At 54.1% G+C, this 23,751-nt stretch overlaps 1 protein-coding gene and 1 non-coding gene across 4 annotated transcripts in view; one reads left to right on the top strand and one right to left on the bottom strand.

The window, feature by feature from the left end:
- The window catches only part of SGSM2 (small G protein signaling modulator 2), a 37,712-nt gene extending 14,053 nt beyond the window's left edge, over positions 1–23,659 (bottom strand). For all 3 annotated transcript variants that reach the window (XM_027975132.2, XM_027975133.2, XM_027975134.2), the window contains exons 1-11: positions 23,403–23,659; positions 18,092–18,167; positions 4,399–4,561; positions 3,990–4,151; positions 3,652–3,719; positions 3,407–3,552; positions 3,007–3,141; positions 2,408–2,532; positions 1,950–2,017; positions 1,656–1,816; positions 1,373–1,499 (exon numbers count right to left, since the gene is read on the bottom strand). In XM_027975132.2, coding sequence (XP_027830933.2) covers positions 1,373–1,499; positions 1,656–1,816; positions 1,950–2,017; positions 2,408–2,532; positions 3,007–3,141; positions 3,407–3,552; positions 3,652–3,719; positions 3,990–4,151; positions 4,399–4,561; positions 18,092–18,167; positions 23,403–23,459 — 1,288 coding nt within the window. In that variant the 5' untranslated portion in view covers positions 23,460–23,659. The remainder of the gene's footprint in view (positions 1–1,372; positions 1,500–1,655; positions 1,817–1,949; positions 2,018–2,407; positions 2,533–3,006; positions 3,142–3,406; positions 3,553–3,651; positions 3,720–3,989; positions 4,152–4,398; positions 4,562–18,091; positions 18,168–23,402) is intronic.
- Positions 13,431–13,503, top strand: TRNAG-CCC (transfer RNA glycine (anticodon CCC)). The gene has a single exon. It is a non-coding gene; the product is annotated as a tRNA-Gly (tRNA).
- Positions 23,660–23,751: the final 92 nt, after the last annotated feature.

The raw sequence follows: 23,751 nt of genomic DNA, 5'->3' as shown, positions 1-23,751 counted from the left end.
AAAGGATGGAAGAAAGTGAGGGCCGGGAGGCAGCTACAGAGCTCACTCTTGAAGGATGCCCTCTCTAGGAAGAACAGAAGCGAGAACTGACGGGGGCGGTCGGGGTAGTGAAAGACAGGGGCTCCCCGGCCCTGCACGGCCGAGGCCGGGCATGAGTGTTGGCAGATGGATCTCTCTCTTTCTTTGGCTCGTGTCGTGGTCAGGCTGAACCACATCTGAATGTCACCCTAAAATCCCCCTCTTCAGACTGAAAATCCAACCTTCCCAGGCCTTTCCGGAGCTGCTCTCGGAGAGCCCGAGTCAAGAGTCACCCCGCTGGGCTTCTGTTCCTTGAGGTAACTGCAGCTGGGAAATGACAAGCCTTGAAGAGGGCAAGTGGAAGCTGCAACAGCTGAGCCGAGCAAGAGCCCGAGATTAAGTGCCAGGCCGGCAGACACGGCTGGCCAAAGCTGCGTCTCCTCCTCGGCAGGCACACCTGGGAGCGGAGGGGCCCCACACCTCCTGCCCTCCACACTGGTCGGGAACTCGCGCTGTGGCTGTGTGTTTGCAGTCTGTACAGCCTGTCCACTATTACAGAGACCACTGGTCAACCACTTGTTGGTATGAGTTAGCGCATCTTGGGAGCAGGTGGTCTGGCTGGCAAATACGTGCTCTGGGCTGGCACATTCCCTGACCTTGCCCCCAACCGAGTCTAGCTGGGAGAAACCCGTGGGCAGTGCCCAGTGCTCACGTGTTGGTGATGCTCACCGCGGTGCTCTGACCAGAAAGGGAGCTCAGGGGTTGGTAGATGCTTGTGGATCAGCCCCCTGGGGCCCAAAGGGATTACGTCCAGGTGGGGCAATAACCCACGAGAACAAAGCCGACTTTCAACTCCCGGCTTCCAGAGGCCCCTTGTAGCTCCAAACCTCACCCTAGATGCCCCTGACTCCCACTATTGCCTCCGCATCAGTGGCAGGTTGGGGGAGAGGCCTGGCTAGAGCAGAGCCAGAGAACAATTTGTACCCACAAACCACCCATAAGGCAGCGCTGACCCAGCACCCAGGCTTCCCTATGGCGGTCAGGCGGCAGGCTGAGGCAAAACAGAGAGCTCCCCACCTTCTATTTCTAGTTTCATCACATTTTTTCCCCTGGGGCAGGGCATGAAAAGATGGCCAAGATACTGAGCAGTGACTTCTGAGCCAAGAGACCTGGGGTTACGAAGTGAGGAGAAGACAGCTAGATAGACAAGAGGCTACTTCTCAGAGGGATGATTTGTTGGGGGACAGGTCCCACGCGAGGCTGAGCGATAACCTGCCTGGGTCACCCCCGACCCTGGCCCCAGGTGATGCTGCAGCCCCCCGCCTTCCTCCTGAGCGAGGTTTGAGACACTCACTGTGCTCATGTCTGTGGCCAGGGTAGATGATCCGGAACACGTAGTCGGTCGCTCGCCCCGTGCTCACGTCCTCCGCGTCCACGGACCGCAGGCTGCTGCGCTTCCGTAGCCTGGGGAACACCTTCCCCTGTAGGGGTGGGGTGGGTGGTCAGTCTGCCTTGGGTGGGGTCTGATGCAGGAGACCCCTAGGCTGGTGCGAAGAGCTCCATGTGGGGAAGGATGGGGGATGGGGGTTTGGGGGCAGGAGAGAACCCAGTCCCTACGTCCCTTCACCTGGAGGTACCTTGCCCTGCTGGGTCCAGAGTGGGGGCTCCAGCTGCCCTCGGGGCAGAAGGCCGTTCTCCAGGCAGGACAGGAAGGATAGCAGGTGGCCCCCTTGCGGGAAGTGCAGCGGTGGCCTCTGGATGCCGTCCTGGCTCACCAGCACGAGCGTGCCGCCGCTCTCTGGGGGTGAATGTGCACCAGTGAGGCTGGGGGGAGGGCCCAGAGCCAGGGGGCGGTGGGAGGGGGACAGGAGGTCCGTGGGCCGCCCGGCGTCTCTCCCCTCACCCCTGCGCCCAGCACAGGGGCGGCTCACTTTGCTGGTGGCAGTGGATGCAGACGATCTGACTGAAGGGCACGACCAGGGCGTAGTCCCAGTAGACGCTGCAGAGGAATCAGGTTGGCGTCACTGTGCCCGAGACCTGCCACCCCGCCGAGACGCCATGAGACTATCCAGAGGATAGCGCGACTGTGGCTGAGAAGCGACCTCGGCCAGCCGTGTCCCCCGGGGCCCCGTGCTGTCCTTGTAGCAGAGAGCTTGGCAGTCGCAGCTGCCCAGAACTTGGCTCAGACAAACCTCTCTGTGCCCAGGCCTGGCTCGGTCTGAGAGATTCCGGGAACCTCTCCAGGCAGCCTCTCCCTGCAATTCTTGGCATTGGGTAAGAAGTGAGGTCTGCCCCCTGGAGCAGGCTGGGTCTCTCCATGCCCTCTCCGCCAGGGAGCACGTGCCCACTCCCTTCCCTGACTCCTGGGAGGGGGTCTCAAAGCCCTCACCTCTTTTCCAGCTCAGAGTCCCCCAGAGTCCCGTTCATGAGCTGGTTGGGGGTCCACTTCAGAGTGAGGCTCTCTGCAGACTGGTGCAAGGAGAGGTAGCCAGGGACAGCCTCCATGTCCTCCTTCTACAGACAGGAGACACACAGAGGACAGAGAAGATGAGGGCCTGAGAGGCTCCTGATAGCCTGTGGAAGAGGAGCTCCAGGTGGGTTCAGCGGAGGCCAGACTGGGCCCATCGCAGGGTCTGGGCCTGGGGACCAGGAGGAAGCAGGAGCGTCATGTGCCCCCTGCAGATGTGGGCACCTCCTTTCCCTGCCTGGCTGGGGCCACTACCTCTGCCCCGTGAGCCTCTTGGCTAGCAGATGTTCCGGGTCAGTGATACCCAAGCTGGGTGTTCCCCCTGCCTGTTGGCGGCCATTCCTGCCCCCGGAAGGAATTCCTGGTCTCAGTGGGCTGGAGCCGATGCCATTGTGGCTCGTGACAGCTCAAGGCTGGGCGTGAGGCGTGTGAAATGAAGCCTCTGAAGGGAGGGCTGGATGTGGCTGGAGGTCTGGGCCCCTCAGGAAGCGGGAGAGGTGGGGGGCGTTCGGCTGCCCTACCGGCTGCACCAGCACGTTGTTCTTGCCATAGAGCAGCCGGGCCCTGGAGTTCTGGTGCAGCGACTCCACATACTCGCGGGCACAGGCGGCGAGCCTATCCTCCGACGAACTGCCGCTTGAGTGTCGCTTTCGGATCTGTGCACAAAGTCATGGCTTGGCCCCTGTCCGGGGAGGTCGGCTTGGGGGCCAAGGACCCCGAGGGTCTTGCCTGTCCCCAGTTTGCCCTTGGCCTCAGACCAGCTCTGTGCTCCAGGCATTTACGTAAGAGCCAGTGTGGGGAAGGCTCTCCCGGGCTGGCCGCTACCGCCTGTATCTGCCAGGAGCACATAGGCTGGCTGCCCTCGCCACAGGCCCAGAGGCCCAGCCTGAGTGAGCACGGGGTGGGAAGAGGGACACCTACTCCTAGGGCTGGGCGCTTCGCGGGAGAGTCCTGGCGATGCGGGGGACCCCGGATACGGTGTCTCTGGACCAGCTCATCAGCAGAGGGGTCGGTCCAGTAGTGGTCAGCTGTCTTAAGCTTGGTATACTCCAAGGCACAGGGTCCCACTGTGGAGACAGGGACCACCAGCTCGGGGGTGGCCCCTTGGCACCTGCCCTGGAGCCCCCGCTGTGGGCCAGCACAGGCCTCTCTGATCCCATCCTTACCTAGAAGAGAAGCCAAGATGGGGCCAAACACAGGGTCTGCCAGTAACGCCTCCTTCTCATAGTACTTGCTGTCAGGAAAGAAACAGACAGAGTGACCACAGGGCTCTGGGCCTCCTTCCAGGGCCGTCAAGCTCACCAAGGAAACACGTCCACACAAGGACCCAATCCATGTCCAGTAATCAAGCAGCAATGAGTCCACAAGGGCTGAGCTTCGTGGGTGGCCTGGGGTGGTCCATGCGTTCAGGGTGCTACAGGGAATGGTGCATGCCTAGAGATCATGGTGGGCAGTCAGGCACCAGGGTGGGAGTGGGGAGCGGGTCTCAGGGAAGGGCAGTCACCTGCAGTTCTCCACCAGGTACTGCACGACCTTGTCTAGCACTTTCTCGATCAGCGCTGTGCGCACCCATATGTGCTTCAGGGCCTGCAGGCTGAGGGCGGGGGCCTTCCCGCTGGCAGAGCCCTGTCTCCGCAGGGTCTCCTGGTTGCCTGCCAAGGGTTTCCTGCAAAGAGAGAGGTGGGCTCCAGGAGTGTGAGGGTTTGGGGGGCAAGCCACAATGCAGACTGGTGGCTCTGGGAGCCGAGTCTGGTGCCACAGGATGAGAACCCAGAGGACTGACTGGGAGGAGGGGTTGGAGATGAAAGGGCCACCCCCTCACCACCACCCTTAGTCTGGCCCTTCACCCGAGAGGCCCTTGAAAATGGACCGAGCAGGAGGGCGGGGCGGGGCGGGGCCGGCCCAGGGCTCACCTGCCCTCCACTTGCTGCTGCAGCTCCTGCACCTTGTGGCAAATCTCCGCGGCCACCGGGCACGTCTTCCCCACCTTGGTGAACAGGGCTGCCATCTTGTCACTGCGCAGAAAGCCGGCAGCACGGCGCCTCAGCTGATGCAGGAGGCAAGCCTCCACCGCACCTGGGCCACAGAAGGGACGGCAACTGAGCCTAGGCAAGATGGCGACGGGGAGAACACCCCCTCCCTTATATCTGTGGGGAGCACAGAGCCGGGGACTGCCCTGGGCGAGGACTGGGGGGGTGCAGTTCAGGCTTAGGGAGGCCACGGAGATACACCCCGACCTCCTCCCACAGGGCTCCCGCCCTCACCCCTGCTCCTGCCCGCCCAGGGTGAACCCCTGGGGGCTTTGACGTGCCATTCCATCCCTGTCCCCTCCCGCCACCTGGCCTGGCGTGTCATGCCTCCTGTATGTGGCATCGTCCTGAGGCTCTGAGGACAAAGCTGCCAGGGCGGGTTGGCATGGGTGACTCCACCCCTGCCCACGAGGGCAAGCGCGGACAGCAGCCCCAGGACAAGGGACGAGGGGAGCACACAGCCCGGCAGCCCTCCTGGAGAGGACCAACGATGCGGTTGCTAAGGAACAAGGCTCTGGAGAAGGAGCTGAAATATTGATGAAGCCACTGCAGAGATCAGACCTGACGGCGGCCCTGAATTATTGAGGAGCCCTGCAGGAGTGAGAGATTTCTCCTTCCCATGCAGGGAGGGCTTCCCTTCATTCATTCATATTTTTAGGGGCTAGGCCTACTCTCTCCGTCTGGATGCTGCTTACAGCAGACAAGCTCCACAGGAAGCAAAGAAGGGCGTGGTGGGGGAGGGTGGGGAGCTGCCCTGGGCACAGACAGATGCTAAAAAGAAACTAGTGTGGCGGTATGGGGGAGGAAGGGGCTTGGCCATGACTGAGGCCAAGCGGATTGTTTTACAGCTGAGGAAGGAAAGGCCCTGAAAGGGGAAGAAGGCTGATTCGCATCACAAAGTGGCAGAGATAGGAGGAGGAGCCAGGGCCCCCAACATGGGCTGAGCCCCCTTTACCTCCTCCAGGTGTGTTGGGGGTGGGGGCTCAGAGGTGGGAGGAGGTCTCCTCTTGCCTCACGTGTTCTCCTTTCACAGGGACTGGGCTGGAGGTGGGCTTCCCAGGTGGTGCTAGCGGTAAAGAATCTGCCTGCCAGTGCAGGACACACAGGTGGGTTCAATCCGGGATTCGGGAAGATCCCACATGCCTCGGAGCAACTAAGCCCGTGAGCCACAACTACTGAGCTTGTGTTCTAGAGCCTGGGAGCTGCAGCTACTGAGCTCACGCGCTGCAGCTTACTGAAGCCAGCAGGTCCTAAGCCTGTGCTCCGAAACAAGAGGAGCCACCGCAGTGAGAAGCCCACACACCACGAGAGAGTAGCCCCTGTTCACCTCAACCAGACAAGCCTTTGCGGCAACGAACACCTAGCACAGCCGAAAACAAACAAATAAAACTATCTTAAAAAAAGAAAAAGAAAGAAACCTGCACTTCGGAAATAACCACTGAAAGCAGTGGCTGTCACCTAATCTCTGCCTTCACTGTTCTGGTCACTGCTGTCCTGTAAGTTCTGGCTATCTCTTGCACTGAGGTTGAGTTTAGAGAGCCCCTCGGGCCAAACTGGAAGCCGGCCCGCTCAATGAGAGTGGTCCCAGGGGAGGGGAAGTTAGCGCCCCTGCCCTCTCCTGGGAGTTCAGGCCTGGGAGACGCAGCCTTTCCCTCCTGCCACATTCATACATGCGTGAGCACGTGTGTACGCAAGACAGGTGTATCTACAGGTGTCATGTGTGTATGAGGCATGTGGGGGAATCTCCACTTCAGAGTCGCATGCCCCGCTCTGTGGTAGGTCCCTGGAGGTCCTACGTAGCCCTGGGGCAGGGAGCACAGACAGTGGCACTGTAGTCCTAGGCTCTTGGTCCTGCTGCAGCTACACGCCCACACCTGGAGGATGGTGGTGACTGTTTCCCGGGGTGGCAGTGCCCGTTCAGAGCGGGAGAAAAGCAGAGAGGAACAGGAACCAGAGTGGCAGCAGGCGGCATCAGTCCTGCAGGGGACCAAGCTCCTCAGTGACGTGACTAATTGCCAGGGTAATGAGTCATTAGCCTTCCTACCTTCCCCAGGCGACCGTCGAGTGGCACTCGCGAAGCCAGGCTGGGGAGCTGGGGATCCAATCAGTGGCCTAGCCTCACCCAGCCTGCCAGGCAGCCTCTGGGCACACAGTTCTCTGCGGGTGGGCGGAGGCATGCCTCCATAATCACCGTGAGTAGGGAATGCTGAGAGAAGAACAGCACATCCGGTGCCCCCACTCACCCTGTGGCCCTGAAGTGCCTCCTGTGAAACCTGGGCAAGGTGCCAGGCAATGTTTGCAGCAGGAGAAATCTCTCTCGCCTCTCTACCTTCCAAGCAAAGTAATCAACCCTTGGCCAAAGTAACACCCTCTGCCAGGTGTTCCTACTCTGACTCCCCAGGCTCCTGAGTCAGGACTTGTTAGACCACACTACGCCTCCCCCATTCCCAAAGGGCTGAACCTCGCAGAGGAGCAGTGCGTGCAATGAAAGATGTTATCATGTGCAGTGTGTAGGCAAAATAAGATCATAACACTTAAAATAATTGAGAATTACTCTCCTGAGAGGGTCTGTGGATGGGCTTCTGGACTTCCCAGAGAGCTCCTAACTTTGTACACAGAATCATCAGCCTGCTCCCACATGCATAGGTGGGTGGTTCTTTTCTAGATAAAGAATCCTTGAGTTTTGGTTTCTATAAGGGGTCTCTGATCCCAGAAAAATTTAAAACCCCTCTCTAAGACTTCAGGTTGAGCAGAACCACAGACATATCCATTGATCGACACTCACAGAGATGCAAGCACAAAGACCTGCCTGGTCCCTCCCCGTGTACAGTGAACCCACACTCAGAGCTGCAGCTGCAGAGCCACCAGCAATAATGTCCAACTCTCCAGCTGTCCACACTCCCCAGGAGGGCCTCTCACAGACCATTAAGCTCCCCTCCCCAGGGTAAAGGCCACACAGAAGCCTCTGCAGGAGAGGGCCCTGGCAAGGAGACACCCATCACAGCCAAATCACCAAGTCAGCCGAAACCGTCCCCCTTCTGACAGAGCTGTCCTGGCCCTGGTCCCCCAGCAGTGACATGAAGGCTTCAGATACCAGGGTTCCTAGTACCACCCACAGCCACTCCAGATGCCCCCAAAGATGGGAAACACCATCCTGATAAGTCATTCGGCTCATTTCACGTAAGAAAAACACAGACTGATTAAGAACAAATCGACACTGTTACTGTTTTTGGTGACTGGTTGGGATGGAAGCATTTGGGTGAGTGAACTGAAGCAGAGAAACAGACATGACTCAACAAGCTGGATCCTCTCACTCCCCACCTATGGTGGCCTTTGGAGCTGCAGTACCAGAGGGGCCCAGGGCACCCTCTCTACTCCGTCATCCTGCTCCACTGACTGCAAGGCTCAGGGAACTGCTGTCAGTGAGCCAGGATGGCAGAACGGAGAGTGTGCCCTGAAGCAACTTCGCACGCACACATGCACGCTCACATGCACGACACATTCATACGGTGTAATTACAATGCCACTCTGAAAAAGAGTGAGGGTGCTCTCCAGGAGCTAAGAACAGAAAAGTCTTCAAAAGAGACCTTTGGATGACAAACAGGGTGGGGTAAACAAAAAACACAACGTTTTTAAGATTAGGATAAAAAACTCTGGAAGGAGGCACAAGAAGCAAGATAGTCTTGATTTTTGAGCCAGGTTACTGATTCAAAATAATAATAATATTGCATCATGAAAAGATGCCAGAGATTCTCTCCATCCCGGAGTTGAATTGTCACACAACTCAGAAAGGCTCGGATCTGTCCATGGGCACCCCACCCTTCACCAGCTCTCAGCAAGTAGGGTCTGCAGGTTAGTTTGGTTCCCCTCTCTTACAGGAGCACCCGAGCTCTGCTTAGGGCAGTCACTGGTGATCTGAGCTGCGCAGAGACCGAGAAATGATTCTGTGGGCTGAGAGCAGCTCTGGTGTCTCAGGAGCCCACAAGAATGGATTAAAGCGAGTGGGGCTTCTCTGGTGGTCCAGGGGTTAAGACTCCGCACTTGCATTGCAGTGGGTGCGGGTTCAGTTCCTGATTGAGAACTAAGATCCCACATGCCACGAAACACAGCCCAAAAAAAGAATGGACTAAATGGACTAAAGACATGGAAACGCAGCAGTGGGCACTGACAAGGTTCTCAATCAGCCCTGGGTCCTCAGAAGCAGCCCCAGCTCTCACACGCACATCCACAACTAAACCGCGTTCAGCAGCCAAGGGGCCTAGACAAGCCCAGTACAGTTACAGGGGGCCCCAAGGCCTTCCAAGGGTGATGCTGGTTGGCTGAGGTGGAGGACACGGAGACCAGAGTCAGCACAGCCTGGCGTGGAGGCTGCGCCCGAGGCTCCGCGGCGGGAGGGGTGGATAACGGGAGGAGCAGGTGTGTCCAGTGCCCCGGCCCCCACCTCCGCCAGCTGCCATCTGTGCATCGGGCAAGTTCAGCTTCCGAGTGAGGACAGTTAAACAGGTGGCTGGTTTGGGGCCTGGAGTTTTGGGGGACTTGACTCAGAGCAGAATTTTCAAAAGTCTGGGAGGGGAGAACCAAGATTTCCAGGAGAGGAGCAACCCACCTGGAGATAGAAGCCGGGGTAGGATGGGTGGCCTCCTTTCACACAGTGGATAAAGTGGGCGGAGCAAAGAGGTGAGGCTGGGCATCACACATCTTTCCCCTCCCCACTTCCCTGGCCAGCTATTTCCACCCAGGGATTTATAACAGCTGCCTCCACGCGGAATGAGCATTTCTATGGTAACGGGGGTACATTTTCCCTCTGCCTGCACTGGTGATGCTGGCTGTTTGCTTCAGCTTTGTGTGTTGGGGGCGGGGGGGGGGGTTGGTATGCAGCCTTGTTCAAAGCCCTAAAACAAGAAACAACTCTCCCATCCAGACTTTCACTGGGAGGAGACAGCCCTTCCCTGAGATTCCAGAATTACACAGGTGAAGGAAATGAGGCTCATCCAGCACATACCCATCTTCCTGGTCCTGCTGGGGATGCAGGGCAAAGTCCAAGTGCAGAGCTCACACTGGCTGCCCAGGGAGCCAGGCCAGTGCCAGCCACACCCAGCTTGGCAAGGGACCCACTGTCTCAAGGACATCAATCCAGCAAACGTCCCTTCTCTTCCCTGTATCTTTCACTTTTCCCTATTAGATATTTTCCATTTGTATATAAGGGATTCCCAGATGGTGAAGTGGTAAAGAATCCACCTGCAATGCAGGAGATGCCAGGGTTCGATCCCTGGGTCAGGAAGATTCCCTGGAGTAGGGAATGGCAACCCACTCCGGTATTCGAGCCTGAAAAATTCTATGGACAGAGGAGCCTGGCGGGCTACAGTCAATGGGGTTGCAAAGAGTCAGACACCACTGAATGACTAACACTTCCCAGTATTCTTGCTTGCCAAGTTCCATGGACAGGGAAGACTGGCAGGCTATAGTGCATGGAGGTCACAAAGAGTCAGATGTGACTGAACACGCATGCATATTTGTAAATAAATATTCTCTGCTGCTAAGTTGCTTCAGTCGTGTCCAACTCTGCGCGACCCCACAGACAGCAGCCCACCAGGCTTCGCCATCCCTGGGATTCTCCAGGCAAGAACACTGCAGTGGGTTGCCATTTCCTTCTCCAATGCATGAAAGTGAAAAGTGAAAGTGAAGCCGCTCAGTCATGTCAGACTCTTGGTGACCCCTTGGACTACAGCCTACCAGGCTCCTCTGTCCATGGGATTTTCCAGGCAAGAGTACTGGAGTGGGGTGCCACTGCCTTCTCCGAAATATTCTCTATTTTCTTCAATTAAAAAAAATAAACCACCACCTCCCTTGGCCCTGTATCCCCACTTAGGTATTAAACCATTTAGCTGCTCCCCTTTATGTAACCTCTCTCAAGAACGTGATGGTGTGGTGACTGCTGTGACAGGTCATCTGGGGCTGTCTCCCTGAGGAAGGGCTTGGTCTTGATCTCCAGGGAGAGACTCCGGGTGCCCTTCCTCGGGGCGGTCTCTGTAGGCAGCCCAAGAAGGCGGGACAGGGTGGACATGTGCCACGGTCCCCACCTCCCTCCAGACAGGCGCGCCTGTGGCTCTGTCAAGGTCAGGGATTTCCCATGGGCACTGACGGATGGGGAGACAGAGCACCGAGAACTTTTCTGTTGGGACCGGGGAGCTGCAAACTCCCTTGTTTTTCTTACAAAACCAGCCTTCAGAGCCTGCTGCAGCAGATGTGGTCAGCGCTGAGGTTTCAGGCCTCTGGCTTTCCCTATAGAAGCTCTCTTGTGGTGGTGCAGGGGTCCAGCGTCTTGGGTTTCTACCCTTTTTCCTCTTTTTGGAATTTCACCATGACAGGCCACTGCCTGACTGACCATCCTACCGCTGGGCAGCCAGATGATGGCTGGTCTAGTGTGGGCTGTTGAAGGCAAGAGAGGGTAAGGTTTGTGCCCTTCTTGTGTTTGCTGTCTAGAACTACCCATGTCCCCCAGCCCAGACCCTGTCTCTGGTTTAGAAGACCAAGGATGGGAAGGGGAGGAAGCAGCTTCAGCCAACAACAGGTCCTTCCTGGTTCTAACTGGGGGTCCAGGATCAGGGAGGACCCTTCAGAAACATCTGCTCCTTCCCTTGTTCTCCCCACCCTCCCTGGGTACCGATGCTAGACAGTGAAGCCCCCACCGCTCACAGATGTGTGTACATGGACTTGGGGACAGAGCCTGGGTCAGTTTGGGAATAGGACAATCTCTGTGTATTGAGTGAACACAATGTCTTCAGTCTACAAGGCAAATTCAGTTATGAAAATTCAGTGACTAGCATGTAATGCTGTGAAGTGAAAGTCGCTTAGCTGTGTCCGACTCTTCGCAACCCCCTTGGAATTCTCCAGGCCAGAATACTGGCGTGGGTAGCCGTTCCCTTCTCCGGGGATCTTCCCAACCCAGGGATTGAACCCAGGTCTCCCACATTGCAGGTGGCTTCTTTACCAGCTGAGCCACGAGGGAGCAGGACTTTAGACCCCTCCCTCCTGTATCCAACATCCAGGTCCAGCACCCAGAGAGTGGGACAGATATGCATACTTGTCTCTTCTGTAGGCTTATATGCCCATAATCCTATTTAAGGATGCCTTCAGTACAGATGTGTTGAAATAAAAACATTTCCTGTAAAATAAGTTACATACACTTGCTATTTCTATCTCTTCTTCCATCCATCCTCTCCTCTGCTTCCTTTTTTTAAAAACAAAACAAAACATTTCATTATGGAAAATTCCAAACATATACAAAAGAGGATGATAAAATGACTCCCCATGTACCCATCACACACCATAAGCAAGGCTTGACCAATCTTATTTTAGTTATACCACCTCCAACCACTTTCCCCTTATTCCTAGGTTATTTGGAAACCAATTTTAGACATCATGTATTTTTTGCCATAAATATTTTAGTATGTATCTCTAAAAGAGGACTTTTAAAAACATGTGCCTAATACCTGTACTGCACCTACAGAATTAATAATAATTTTTTAATATCTTCAAATTTCTAGATTGGGTTCCCAGAGTTCAAATTTCTGGTTGTCCAGATCCTCCAAGTTCCCAGAAACATGGATTCCCAGAGGGAATCCGGGAGAGGGTTCTAGGAGGCTTTATGGGGAAGGTTATAAGATCACTTCCAAGAACAAAGCAGAAGGTCGCTGGTGGTGATGACACTTACTGAGCACCTACTGCATACTCCATGCCATGTGCTTGGCTCCCGTCACTCCTTTAACCCCTCACAACAAACTTTTGGTGTAGGTTCAGAGTCGCTGAGTAAGAGGGCATGGTCACATACTGGGTGACATTCAGTCTGTGAAGCCAGGTAAGGTCTGTCGGACGCTAGGGTCTCGGCTACAGACCGCTGCCACCTGCCCTCAGTCATGCCCCGACAAGGGGCGTGAGCCAGTCCCCCAGAGGGCCTTCCTGCCTACCCAATCGCTTCTGGGTGCAAAGTGGGGGACAGATAAGCTGAGAATGAGCTGTTCAGTGGGGGTGGGAAGCAGAGAGAAGGGCTCCCTTTCACTGAAGAGAGAGACTGGAAACTGCCTGGTATCTGACTCTCAGAACACGCGGCAGCATCCCAGGTGGGACGCATCCTCCGTCACACCTGCTTCTCTCCAGCTCACTAGTATCTCCCCGCCTTTCCCTGGAGGAGCTGGCTGCTGCGGGGACCTTCCCCGGCTAACGAAAGCCGCTTAGCAACAGGGAGCTGGTTAATAAAGCCCTGGTGCGGTTCCCAGCTCCAGAGACTCCACCCCCATCTCCCATTACAGCTCATCCTCAGCCCAAAGCAACCTCAGGTGGACCGATTGCCAGGCGGAGGGCAGGGAGCCTGGGGACTGATGGCAGGGCTGGCCCCCTCTGGCCTGGGTCCACCCCCAATGCCCGAGGATGTTTATATCGAAGAACCTGCTTGGCCAGGCCTGGAACCTCTCCGTGGGCCTCCTAAGGCCCTTCTACCCACCGGTGGTTAAAAATCCAACCTCAGTGCCCAATGGGAATGGAGCAGAGACACTGGGGAGGCAGACACTCCCAGGCCTAAGCTGGGAACTGAGGGGAGGCCCAGTGCTCCTCGGTGGAGCCCTAAATTACCCCAGACCCCTCCATGGGAAGACAGTGAGCAGGCATATTACAAACGCAGAGTTCAGACAATCTGCTGTTTGACCCTGAGCTTGAGTTGCCACAAAGAACCTTGCCCTCTGGAGGAGGGGGTGGCAGAAGATACTGGCCTACACCTGCGGGTTCAAGAAGCAGAGTGAAAATAGGAAGCATTCATTTCACTCAGCAGTAAGGGTCCACAGTCAAAAAGTGTCAAAGGCCATATTAGGGAGGAAAATGCAAACTTGACACGACTTTTCAAGATAAAGGGGAGAGGGGCTTCCCTGGTGGTCCAGTGGCTAAGACTCTGCACTCCCAGTGCAGGGGTCCTGGGTTTGATCCCCGGTCAGGGAGCTAGATCCCATATGCCACAGCTAAAGCTCCAGCAACAAAGACTCAGTGCAGCCAAATAAAAAAATAGATACATAAACTTAAAAAAAAAGATGAAGAGGGGATATTAGAGAGCCATCTTCCACAGTGGGGTTTGGGTCTGTTCTCTGCCGGGGGCAGTTACCAGGTCTGGGGGGCTGGGAGGGGGCGTCTCAGGGTAGCGCTGCAGCCACTCTCCTTGGTAAGAGAGCAGCACACAGAGATCCCATCCTGCCGGCCGGGTGTGCCAGCAGGGCCTGCTCACAAGGTTACCACCTGCAGGTTTAGAAACAAGCTTCCAGTCAGACAGGTTTAGAAACAAGCACAGCAAACACACAACAAAAGCGTGTTCCTTGCCAGGCCCCGAGTCTCCCTCCTCCCCTTGAGGAACAGGAACACCGGGGCTAGGTGTTGACCCAGGGATTTTTCAGTTCCATTTCTAAGGCTCTCCACAAGGTGATGTTTCTGGTTCAAATGTCTATATTCTAAGGAATCTTAGGGAAGCTCTTCTAGCTCAGGCTCTGCCCTCTTCAGTCAGACACCCCCTAGCCATCCTCTGCCATGAACAGAGGGGGCAGGGCAGGGCAGAGGGGCCCAGGACCCCAGGCCTCTATAAAGCTCAAGGGAAAGAGGTCACTCACTGCATAGCTAATCCAGTCTCCACAGCCTTCACTCCACTCCATTTCTCTGCACTCCCATTTCCCCTCAGAACAAAGCTGACTTCTGGATATGGCTAGGACCACTGTAAGACCCAGGGCAGGGGACTTCCCTGGTGGTCTAGCGGTTAAGGCTCTGTGCTGCCAATGCAGAGGGCGTGGGTTCCATCCCTGGTAGGGGAACTAGGGTCCCACATGCCATGTAGAATGGTCAAAAGATTTTTAAAACAAGACCCAGGGGAAGACTGGATCTACTTCCAACTAAAAATGCACTTTTGAACGTTTTCCCAGCGGGTGAAGGAGCCTGGCATATCAGAATCTCCAAAAAGCCAGAAGACTGGAGTTTTCTATCAGTACATGTCTATTCTTCCTGCCTGCCCCCCCAACACCCCCAGGAATCCCTGGTTATGATTCCACCATGTGATGCAGGCAGGAGAAAGGGCTGATAATCACTGCTTTAAACCAACCTTACTTTGAGCTCAAGCTGGGATCCACCTCACCACTGAACACCACCATTAGTACAGTGTAAGGATTCCTCTTCCCATGGGTCTCAGATGCCCGGCTCAACTTAGCTTTATTCTGCTGGCAGCCCCTCCTGCTGGCGTTCACTTTAGTGACTGTGCACTGAGCCCAAGGCAGAGGCAGCAAACTGGCAGAGGCTTGCAGATGCCTCTTGTTGAGCCCACACAATTTTTTTTAATGGGAGTTAGTTATCAGCATTTAAAAACTGGGACATTTCATACAGAAACCCAGACTGCTGGCTTCTCTTAAAATAAAACAAAGGCCGTGGCAAGCCCAGGACCAGCATTCCTGCAGAAACTGATTGGTGGCTGCCCCCTTCAAACCTGGCCAGGGCTGTACCCACTCCTGACCACTGCCTGCTGTCCCACATCCAGACTTTCTCATCTGACCCTGTGGACATTTCAGTTTGCACTTTGACATAAGGTACCTCCTGAAATCCAGCCAAACCGGGCTCCTCTTGCTTTGGGGCTGGTTTTAGAACCCTGGAGACTTGGGTCAATTTCATAGACTCTTGATTGGCTGGATGGCATCACGGACTCGATGGACATGAGTCTGAGTGAACTCCGGGAGATGGTGATGGACAGAGAGGCCTGGCGTGCTGCAATTTATGGGGTCGCAAAGAGTCGGACACGACTGAGCGACTGAACTGAACTGAACTGATCTATTTCAGTGACCGAAACTGACTGAAAGTACAAGAATCGTTCATTTTGAAGGTGGTATCTCTGCCTGCTGGAAGGAGGCATGGGCTTCAAGGCAAGAGGCTGAAGTGAAAGCCCTGCTGTTTCCCCAGGACCCCTGGACTGATCAGAGGAGAGCAGGCAGTTTCTTCTCACCCTAATGGACCTGATGGTGGGATGCCCACAGATTCCCGCCTGTCTCTCGTCCCCGTTCCCCCACCGCCACCCACCTTCGGCGCCCATGCACAAGCTGTTTTCGCTGTTTCATTGTTCTGTGTTTGCTGTGTGTGCTCTGGATGAAGCTGAGCACCACTGCCATGGTGCCACTGGGCCTCCAGCAGAGCCCTTCTGGTGACAGCGACAGACAGTGGCTGATGTCAGGGGGACTCAGCATAGGTAGAAGGGAGTAGGGTTCTAATACTCTCTAAAGTCACTTATTTTGAGACCAGCATTGTTTTTCCCCAGCAGGACTTCTGCCAGAGAAAAGGTGGGATCGGATTGGTCCTGTGGACCTGACAAGAGCTATATCATCTCAAAGAATCAGCTTACCCAAAAGGGAGATAGTAGGACCTCAAATCCTGCAAACCTAGCTTCAGCCTTAATGACCAAAAGAGGAGGAAAGACGGATGTTTTCCTGAGCTCTTACAAAGGTAGGAATGTTCACATGCATCACCTCAATCCCCAGGAAAATTCCTTGAGGTGGGAATCACCACCCTGTTTTCAGAGGAGCACACTGAGGGTGCCAGGAGTCAAGGAACATGTCCAGCACAACTCGAGAAGAAGAGCACCAGGGTTTGCCTGAACCCTCAGCCTGTTGCTCGGGCTCTGCTCACAGGCCACCTCTCCCCAGTCGCCTCCCACATTTCTCTGCTTTTTTTTTGCTTTTTTTTTTTTTTTCATAGCTGTTACCACACCTGTTACTCCAGGATATATTCCTGTGTGCTTTTGTTTTCTGTCTGTCTGCCCACAGAGTGTAATCCCCTGGGGACAGAGAGACGGTTCACCTTGTCACTGCTGTTTCCCTGCCTGGTAGAGGAAGCGTCTGGAACCTGGGGGACCTTCAGTGTCTGCTGCTGGACGGATGGGAAGGGCGGCTCTATCGGCCTCACCATGCAACTGAGAGAAGTGTCCCTCTCTTGATCTGCTCCTTTCATTCCTTCCCCTCAGAAATGCACAACCTCCCTTCCATGAACACCAGACACCAACCTCAGAGGCCAAGGGAAACAACACACAAATGGCAAACGGCGCAGAGCAACTAAGCCCATGCACCCCAACTACGTGCTCTGGAGCCCGGGGGCCGCAACTGCTGAAGCGCGCGTGCCCTAGAGCCTGTGCGCCCCAGCAAGAGAAGTCACCGCAACAAGAGGCCCACACACCGCAACTGCAGAGGAGCCAGTGCAGCTACGAAGACCCAGCACAGCCAAAAATACATAAGTAGATACTTTTGCAAAAGATGGCAAATGGAAAGTCAAATTCCTGGAAATCCAAGAAAACTCAGTTGTGTGCAGAGACAGTCTTGCTCCTACAAAGGCAGAAATGTTCACGCTGAGCAGGAAGCGGTGGTTTATTACAGACTTTCTCTTCTCTGAGCGGGGAAGTCTTGGCTAGACTTCCTCGATCCTCCTGTGGATTTGCATGCAATTGAGTGTCTGGAGAGTTGGGAATGTTGAAGCAATGCAGGTGGGATTGATTAGAAAACAGATGTAGTACAGAAAGCATCCAAAGGCAGAGGCCCGTTCCCAAAGTTAATGCAAGGATAAACCAGCACTGTGGTTCCCCAACCCAACTACTGAGGCTGGTGGTTCTTAAAGTGCGGTCTCTGGACTAGCAGCACCAGCATCTCCTGTGAACTGGTTAGAAATGCAAATTCCTGGGTTCACCTCAGAGATACTAGAATCAGAAACTCCAGGGCTGGGACCCAGGAACCTGTTTTAACAAGCCCAACAGGTGACTCTAGGCTTCCCAAGCGGCTCAGCGGTAAAGAATCCGCCTGCTACTGCAGGAGACACAGGAGACATGAGTTCAATCCCTGGGTTGGGAAGATTCCCCCTGAAGGAGGGCATGGCTGCTGCTGCTGCTGCTGCTGCTGCTGCTGCTAAGTTGCTTCAGTCATGTCCGACTCTGTGCAACCCCACAGACAGCAGCCCATCAGGCTCCGCCATTCCTGGGATTCTCCAGGCAAGAACACCAGAGTGGGTTGCCATTTCTTTCTCCAGTGCATGAAAGTGAAAAGTGAAAGTGAAATCGCTCAGTCGTGTCAGACTCTTCATGACCCCATGGACTGCGGCCTATCAGGCTCCTCCGCCCATGGAATTTTCCAGGCAGGAGTACCAGAGTGGGAGGGCATGGCAACCCACTCCAATGTTTCTGCCTGGAGAATCCCATGGAGAGAGGAACCTGGCGGGCTACAGTCCATGGGGTCACAAAGAGTGGGACATGACTTAGCCACTAAACACAACAACAGCAGGTGACTATGATGCTAAAATTTGAGCACTATTGTCTTTAGGGACTAGACATATAAAGCAGATTCTTGGGCCCTGGAGATCCTAATTCAGTAGGTCTGGGATGGGACCCAACAAGATTTCATAAGCTTCTGAGTTGATTCTGACTTACAACCCGATTTGAAAACTACTGACCCTGAGGACTCTTCCTGTGGCCCCAGGGCAGTATCCTCAGTTTTCAAACCCCTTTCTCATTACCCTCCAGTCACTCACTCACCACACAGAGCAAGGATGTGGCTGCTATCTTCATGGACAAACTTCCTGGTGACAGCCTCCTCCATGATTTGCTTCACCTGTGAATAAATGGGCGGCACCGTTATTGATTGATTGATTGATCAAAGGCCTGTGAGCAAGTAAATAGCTTAGCTTGCCCGCCTGGTCTGAGTTCAGCCACTTGCAGAGTAGAGGATAGGAATGGGAGGGCTGGGGAAGGAAAGTTTCTTCAATACAGACATTGCCAAATGTCTTGGAAATGCAACCAGAGAAAGGCAGCCTGCCAGGCTCTTCTGTCCATGGGATTTCCCAGGCTGGAATACTGAAGTGGGCAGCCATTTCCTTCTCCAGGGGATCTTCCCAACCCAGGGATCAAACCCAGGTCTCCTGCATTGCAGGCAGATTCTTTACCAATTGAGCCATCAGGGAAGCCAAAAAAGGTGCTATAAACCCACTCATCAATCAGTTCAGACATTCCAACCCAGGAGGAAGGACCCTGCTGTAAGAACAGGGATGGGATGCTATTTGCACTTCTGTACTTGGCGGCAGAAGGCTTGTCCTTCAGGGACAAATTGTCTCAGGACAGGCCGCAGGAAGATACCTGACCCTCCTTTTCTCCCTTCTCCAAGGGGAGGGTAAGTCCATCCAGGTCTCAGAGACACTCCCCACATGCTCACAAGCCCAGCCTTCTCTCTGTCTAGGTAAAACCCTATGTTCGGGTTCCTACCTGCATGTAAAAGCTTCAGAATATCTTGTAAGGTAAGCAGTCACAGCTTCCTTTAGAAAACACTTTAAAAACCTTTTAAATTCATGTACAATAAACATATAGAAAAGGGTATATATTCACTGGAAGGACCATTGCTGAAGCTCCACCTGATTCTAAGAGTTGACTCACTGGAAAAGCCCCCGATGCTGGAAAAGGTTGAAGGCAAGAAGAGAAGGGGGCAGCAGAGGGTAAGTTGGTTAGACAGCATCACCGACCCAGTGGACAAGAATTTGAGCAAACTCTGGGAGACAGTGGAGGACGGAGGCGCCTGGCATGCTATAGTCCAGGGGGTTGTACAGAGTCCGACACTACTGAGCAACTGAACAAGAACAAATACATCGTAATTACACAGCTTGAAGAATTTTTACAAACTGAACACACCTGTGAAAGCAGCATCAGCTCAAGAAACAGCACCCTAAAGTAGCCCCCGACCCTGCCATGATTCCTTCTAGTCACTGCTCCTTTGCAAGGTACCCACTATCCTGACTTCTAACAGCATAGAGCGCATGTGTGGGATTCTGTGCTTTTTATAGATGGAATTGCTCAGTGTGTAGTTTGTGTGACTGTGAGATTTGTTCATGTTGTGTGTGGATGTACACTTTTCATTCTCCATTGTGTGAACAACCCACAGCTGACTGGCATTTGGGTAGCTTCCAATTTGGGGCTGTTATGGACAGTGCTGCTTTGAACACTCTAGATGTGTCTTTGAATGAACACGGGGGCTCATTTCTTTGGATTTATATTTTTAGGCAAGGAATTTCTGATGAGGGTATTTGGCATTATGAGATTTTGCCAATTTACATTCCCATCAGCAGTATAGGAGGTTCTAGTTCATTCCCAACACTGAAGCCAAGCACTTCTGATGCCCTGGGGGAACCTGTGTGTGTGTGTGTGTGTGTGTGTGTGTGTGTGTGTGTGTGTGTGTGTGTGTGTGTTATTTGCTCAGTCGTGTTGGATTCTTTGTGACCCCATGGACTGCAGTCCACCAGACTCCTCTGTCCATAGAATTCTCCAGGGAAGAATACTGGAGTGGTTGCCATTTCCTTCTCCAGGGGATCTTCCCCATCCAGGGGTTGAACCTGAGTCTCCTGAATTGCAGGCAGATTTTTTTACCATCTGAGCCATTAGGGAAGCCCCTGGGGGAACCTGCCAAGAGACAAATACTAATACTGAAGATTAGAGGGATGGATTACTTCAATCCCTGTTTTAAATCTTGCTGATTTAGTGAGCTCTGGTCAGAGCGAGTCTTGCCACTCTTTGGACAGTGTCCTGTGTCCAGCGTCCTGATGCTGCCCTTGTTCTCCAGGCCCTCACTTCCGTTTGTAAGGTGGTAGAGCTTCTAAAGTCTGGGGAGGATGGAGGAAGGACCAGGGGTCTCCTCCTTACTGCAAAGTGCTAATGGTTAGTGGTTTAGGTAAAGGAGGATCTGACCGATCCTGCACTCTAAGCTATTAAAAGCTTCCTAGATTACTCCTCAAGGGGTGTTTGCATTAAACAGAGCATCATGTCACAGCTCAAAGACCAGTAGACAACTAAGGCAGGCTGCTGGGGCAGATTTTTGGATTAGGAGGACCTATAGATGCCTTTAGTGGCTCAGACAGTAAAGAATCTGCCTGCAATGCAGGAGACCCAAGTTCAATCCCTGGGTTGGGAAGATCCCCTGGAGAAGGAAATGGCAACCCACTTCAGTATCCTTGCCTGGAAAATCCCATGGACAGAGGTGTCTGGCAGGTTACAGCCCATGGGGTCGCAAAGAGTCGGGCACGACTGAGTGACTCACACACACACACACACACACACACACACACACACACACATATCTATGCCCTGGGAATTCCCTGGCGGTTCAGTGGTTAGGACTTAGTGCTTTCACGCCCGGAGCCTAGGTTCAAACCCCCGTCAGGGAGCTAAGATCCTGCAAGTCATGCAGTGAGGACCAGAAAAAAAAAAAAAAAAAGGACTACAGGTCCTTAGTGAAAAGCCAGCTTAGTCAGTGAACAATCGCCCCGACTGTCTCTATATGTCGGATAAGAAAGGATATGTTTCTCTCAAAATCAAGCCCTGAAGGTCAACGGAACCAAGAGTTCAGAGTGGGTCAACCTCTGGTCATATACAGAGCTGTGGCATATCCTGGACATTTCTCACATTTGTCTAAGAATCATTCTCAGAGTAGTACAGACAGCCCTTCTAAATACTGCCTTCCCTGAAATCTTTCCTATCATCCCTGACTAACCCCAAATTTGGAATGCACCAACAATCCTAGCACATGCACCCATAGTTTGGCTATAGCTACATTTTTATTCTTGTTTACACTGTTCATATAAGTCTCTGTCACTACACTCTTTCCTGAGGATAATCACTGGGATTTAAGATTTTTTTTTTTCCCTTGGGGAGACAAGAGTTGGGGCTTAAATGTTAATTTGATATACTCCTGGACTTAAAAAACTCTTGGCCACTTCACAGCAAAAGTACAATGGAGCTTCTCAAACACAGTTGGAAAGGTGATGGCTTCAACTGCCTCTTTGCCAATAGGAAGTAAGGAAACAAATTTAGGGCACAATAGCCACGCTATAATTAATGCAGAGCCTTAATTATGAGCCTTCCAGAATTCTATAAGAACCCTGAGCCTTCTCCAGTCCTGAAACCTCTCAGTTCAGTCGCTCAGTTGTGTCTCTTCGCCCCTCCATGGACTGCAGCACACCAGGCCTCCCTGTCCATCAGCAACTCCCAGAGCTTGCTCAAACTCATGTCCATCGAGTCAGTGATGCCATCCAACCATCTCATCCTCTGTCATCCTCTTCTCCTCCTGCCCTCAATCTTTCCCAGCATCAGGGTCTTTTCAAATGAGTCAGTTCTTTACATCAGGTGGCCAGAGTATTGGAGTTTCAGCTTCAGCATCAGTCCTTCCAATGACTATTCAGGACTGATTTCCTTTAGAATTGTATGCTTTAATATCCTTGCAGTCCAAGGGACTCTCAAGAGTCTTCTCCAACACTACAGTTCAAAAGCATCAATTCTTCAGTGCTTGGCTTTCTTTACAGTTCAACTCTCACATCCATACATGACTACTGGAAAAAACATAGCTTCGACTATACCGACCTTTGTCAGTAAAGTACTGTCTCTGCTGTTTAGTATGCAACCTCTAGGAAAGGGGAAAGGAGCCAATATGGTAAATTTTTCTATATCAGCTAAATATCATATCCCTATTTTAGAGATGTAGAAATTGAGACTCAGAAAGGTTAAGTAACTTATTCAAGATCACAAAGAGCTAGGTCCAGACTATTTCAAAGTGTATGCATTCCCATCAGGCTTTGTAGTCTCAATAGGCCTTATTTACCAAACATTTATTGAGTGCCAGTGATCACTGAGATCAAACCAGTCAATCCTAAAGGAAGTCAATCCTGAATATTCATTGGAAGGACTGCTGATGAAGCTGAAGCTTCAATACTTTGGTCACCTGATGCGGAGAGCCAGTGCATTGGAAAAGACTCTGATGCTGGGAAAGATTGAGGGCAGGAGAAGGGGCAACAGAGGATGAATTGGTTTTTGGTTGGCATCATCGACTCAATGGACGTGAGTTTGTGCAAACTCCGGGAGATAGTGAAGGCCAGGGACGCCTAGAGCGCTGCAGTCCATGGGGTCGCAAAGAGTCTGACACAACTGAGCAACTGAACAACAACACTGAGTGCCTACTGTGTGTCAGGCATGGATATAGAGTTCTGGATAAAACAGGTTTCCTGCCCTCATGGAGCTGACACATCTGGCCGACAGAGGCAGATGAGAAGAGTCCAGGGCTCCATTCAGAGGCTGCATCCATTCTAATCCACTCTGTGGGTTTGGAGCGCTCCAGCTTGCCTATCTATGCGGGTGAGTCATTCACACCGGCACCTCCCCTTCCCCCCCTCCACCCCCCGCCCATGAATGGAAATGGGTTTTAGGGCAGGGACAAAGTAGAGGACATTAGTACGTACAGGGAAGGACTTCTCTTTGTGACATGGGCGGGGGGGCTCCTCAAAAGAGGAAAAAAAAAAATCTGAGTCTTAAAAACCATTCTCAAAAAGCCCCCCTGGCCTCTGGGTATGGAGGTGGGCGTGGAGTGAGAAGATGTGGTGTGCGGCGAACCCTCATGCCGCCGAGACTCAGTTCCCAGAAAGATAACCGAATGGGGTGGAGGGCAAACCGGAGCTAAGCCCCCATGTCACCGGTTTAGCGCGGGCCCCGCCCCCTCTCCAGGCGGCGAGGGCAATGAATGGGCAGCTCGTTTCTCCAGAAATCGCCGCCACCCCTCCCCCTCGGTCTCCCAGAGCTGCTGCTGTCACAGGGCGGGGAGCTGCGGGATCGCGGAGCAAACAAACCCTGAAGCGCCGGCCTAGCCCCTGGGGCCGAGGGGTGCTGCCCCCTGATTCGGGAGTCGGGCGGGAACCGCAGCCAGTCCAGGCCCGTCCGAGGCCCGTGAGCGCCCGCGCCCTGGGATGGGCGCAGATCCTTCTGTCCCGTGGGCCGTGAGGACAGGGACGCGAGCCCCCAGAGGTCCGTGCCCCGACTTTACCTCCTTTTTCACGTTCCACAGCAGTTTCTCTTTGACCGCGTCCTCCGCGCTGCCCATCTTGCGGCGGCTGACCCGGGGGGAGGTGCCCAGCGGCCCCCGATCCCCCCCACGCGCCCTCGCCGCCTCCGCGCCTCTCGGCTCAGCGCCCCACGCGCCAGGCAGAGCCCCCGCCCGCCGCGCTCCCCGCCCGCCGCCGCCGCCGCCGCCGCAGCCACTGCCCGGTGCTGTGCTCCGCAGCCATCTTCCGAGCCCCGCACAGACGTCAGGAGCCTGGCCCGGCCCCTTCCCACTGCCGGGGGCGGGGTGGGGGGGTGCGCTCCGCCACGGGGGGGGGTCGAGCGGGGGGGGA

This window comes from Ovis aries, chromosome 11 (genome assembly GCF_016772045.2).
Source record: "Ovis aries strain OAR_USU_Benz2616 breed Rambouillet chromosome 11, ARS-UI_Ramb_v3.0, whole genome shotgun sequence".
Classification (NCBI taxonomy): domain Eukaryota; kingdom Metazoa; phylum Chordata; class Mammalia; order Artiodactyla; family Bovidae; genus Ovis; species Ovis aries.
This window is presented reverse-complemented; position numbering and strand designations above follow the sequence as displayed.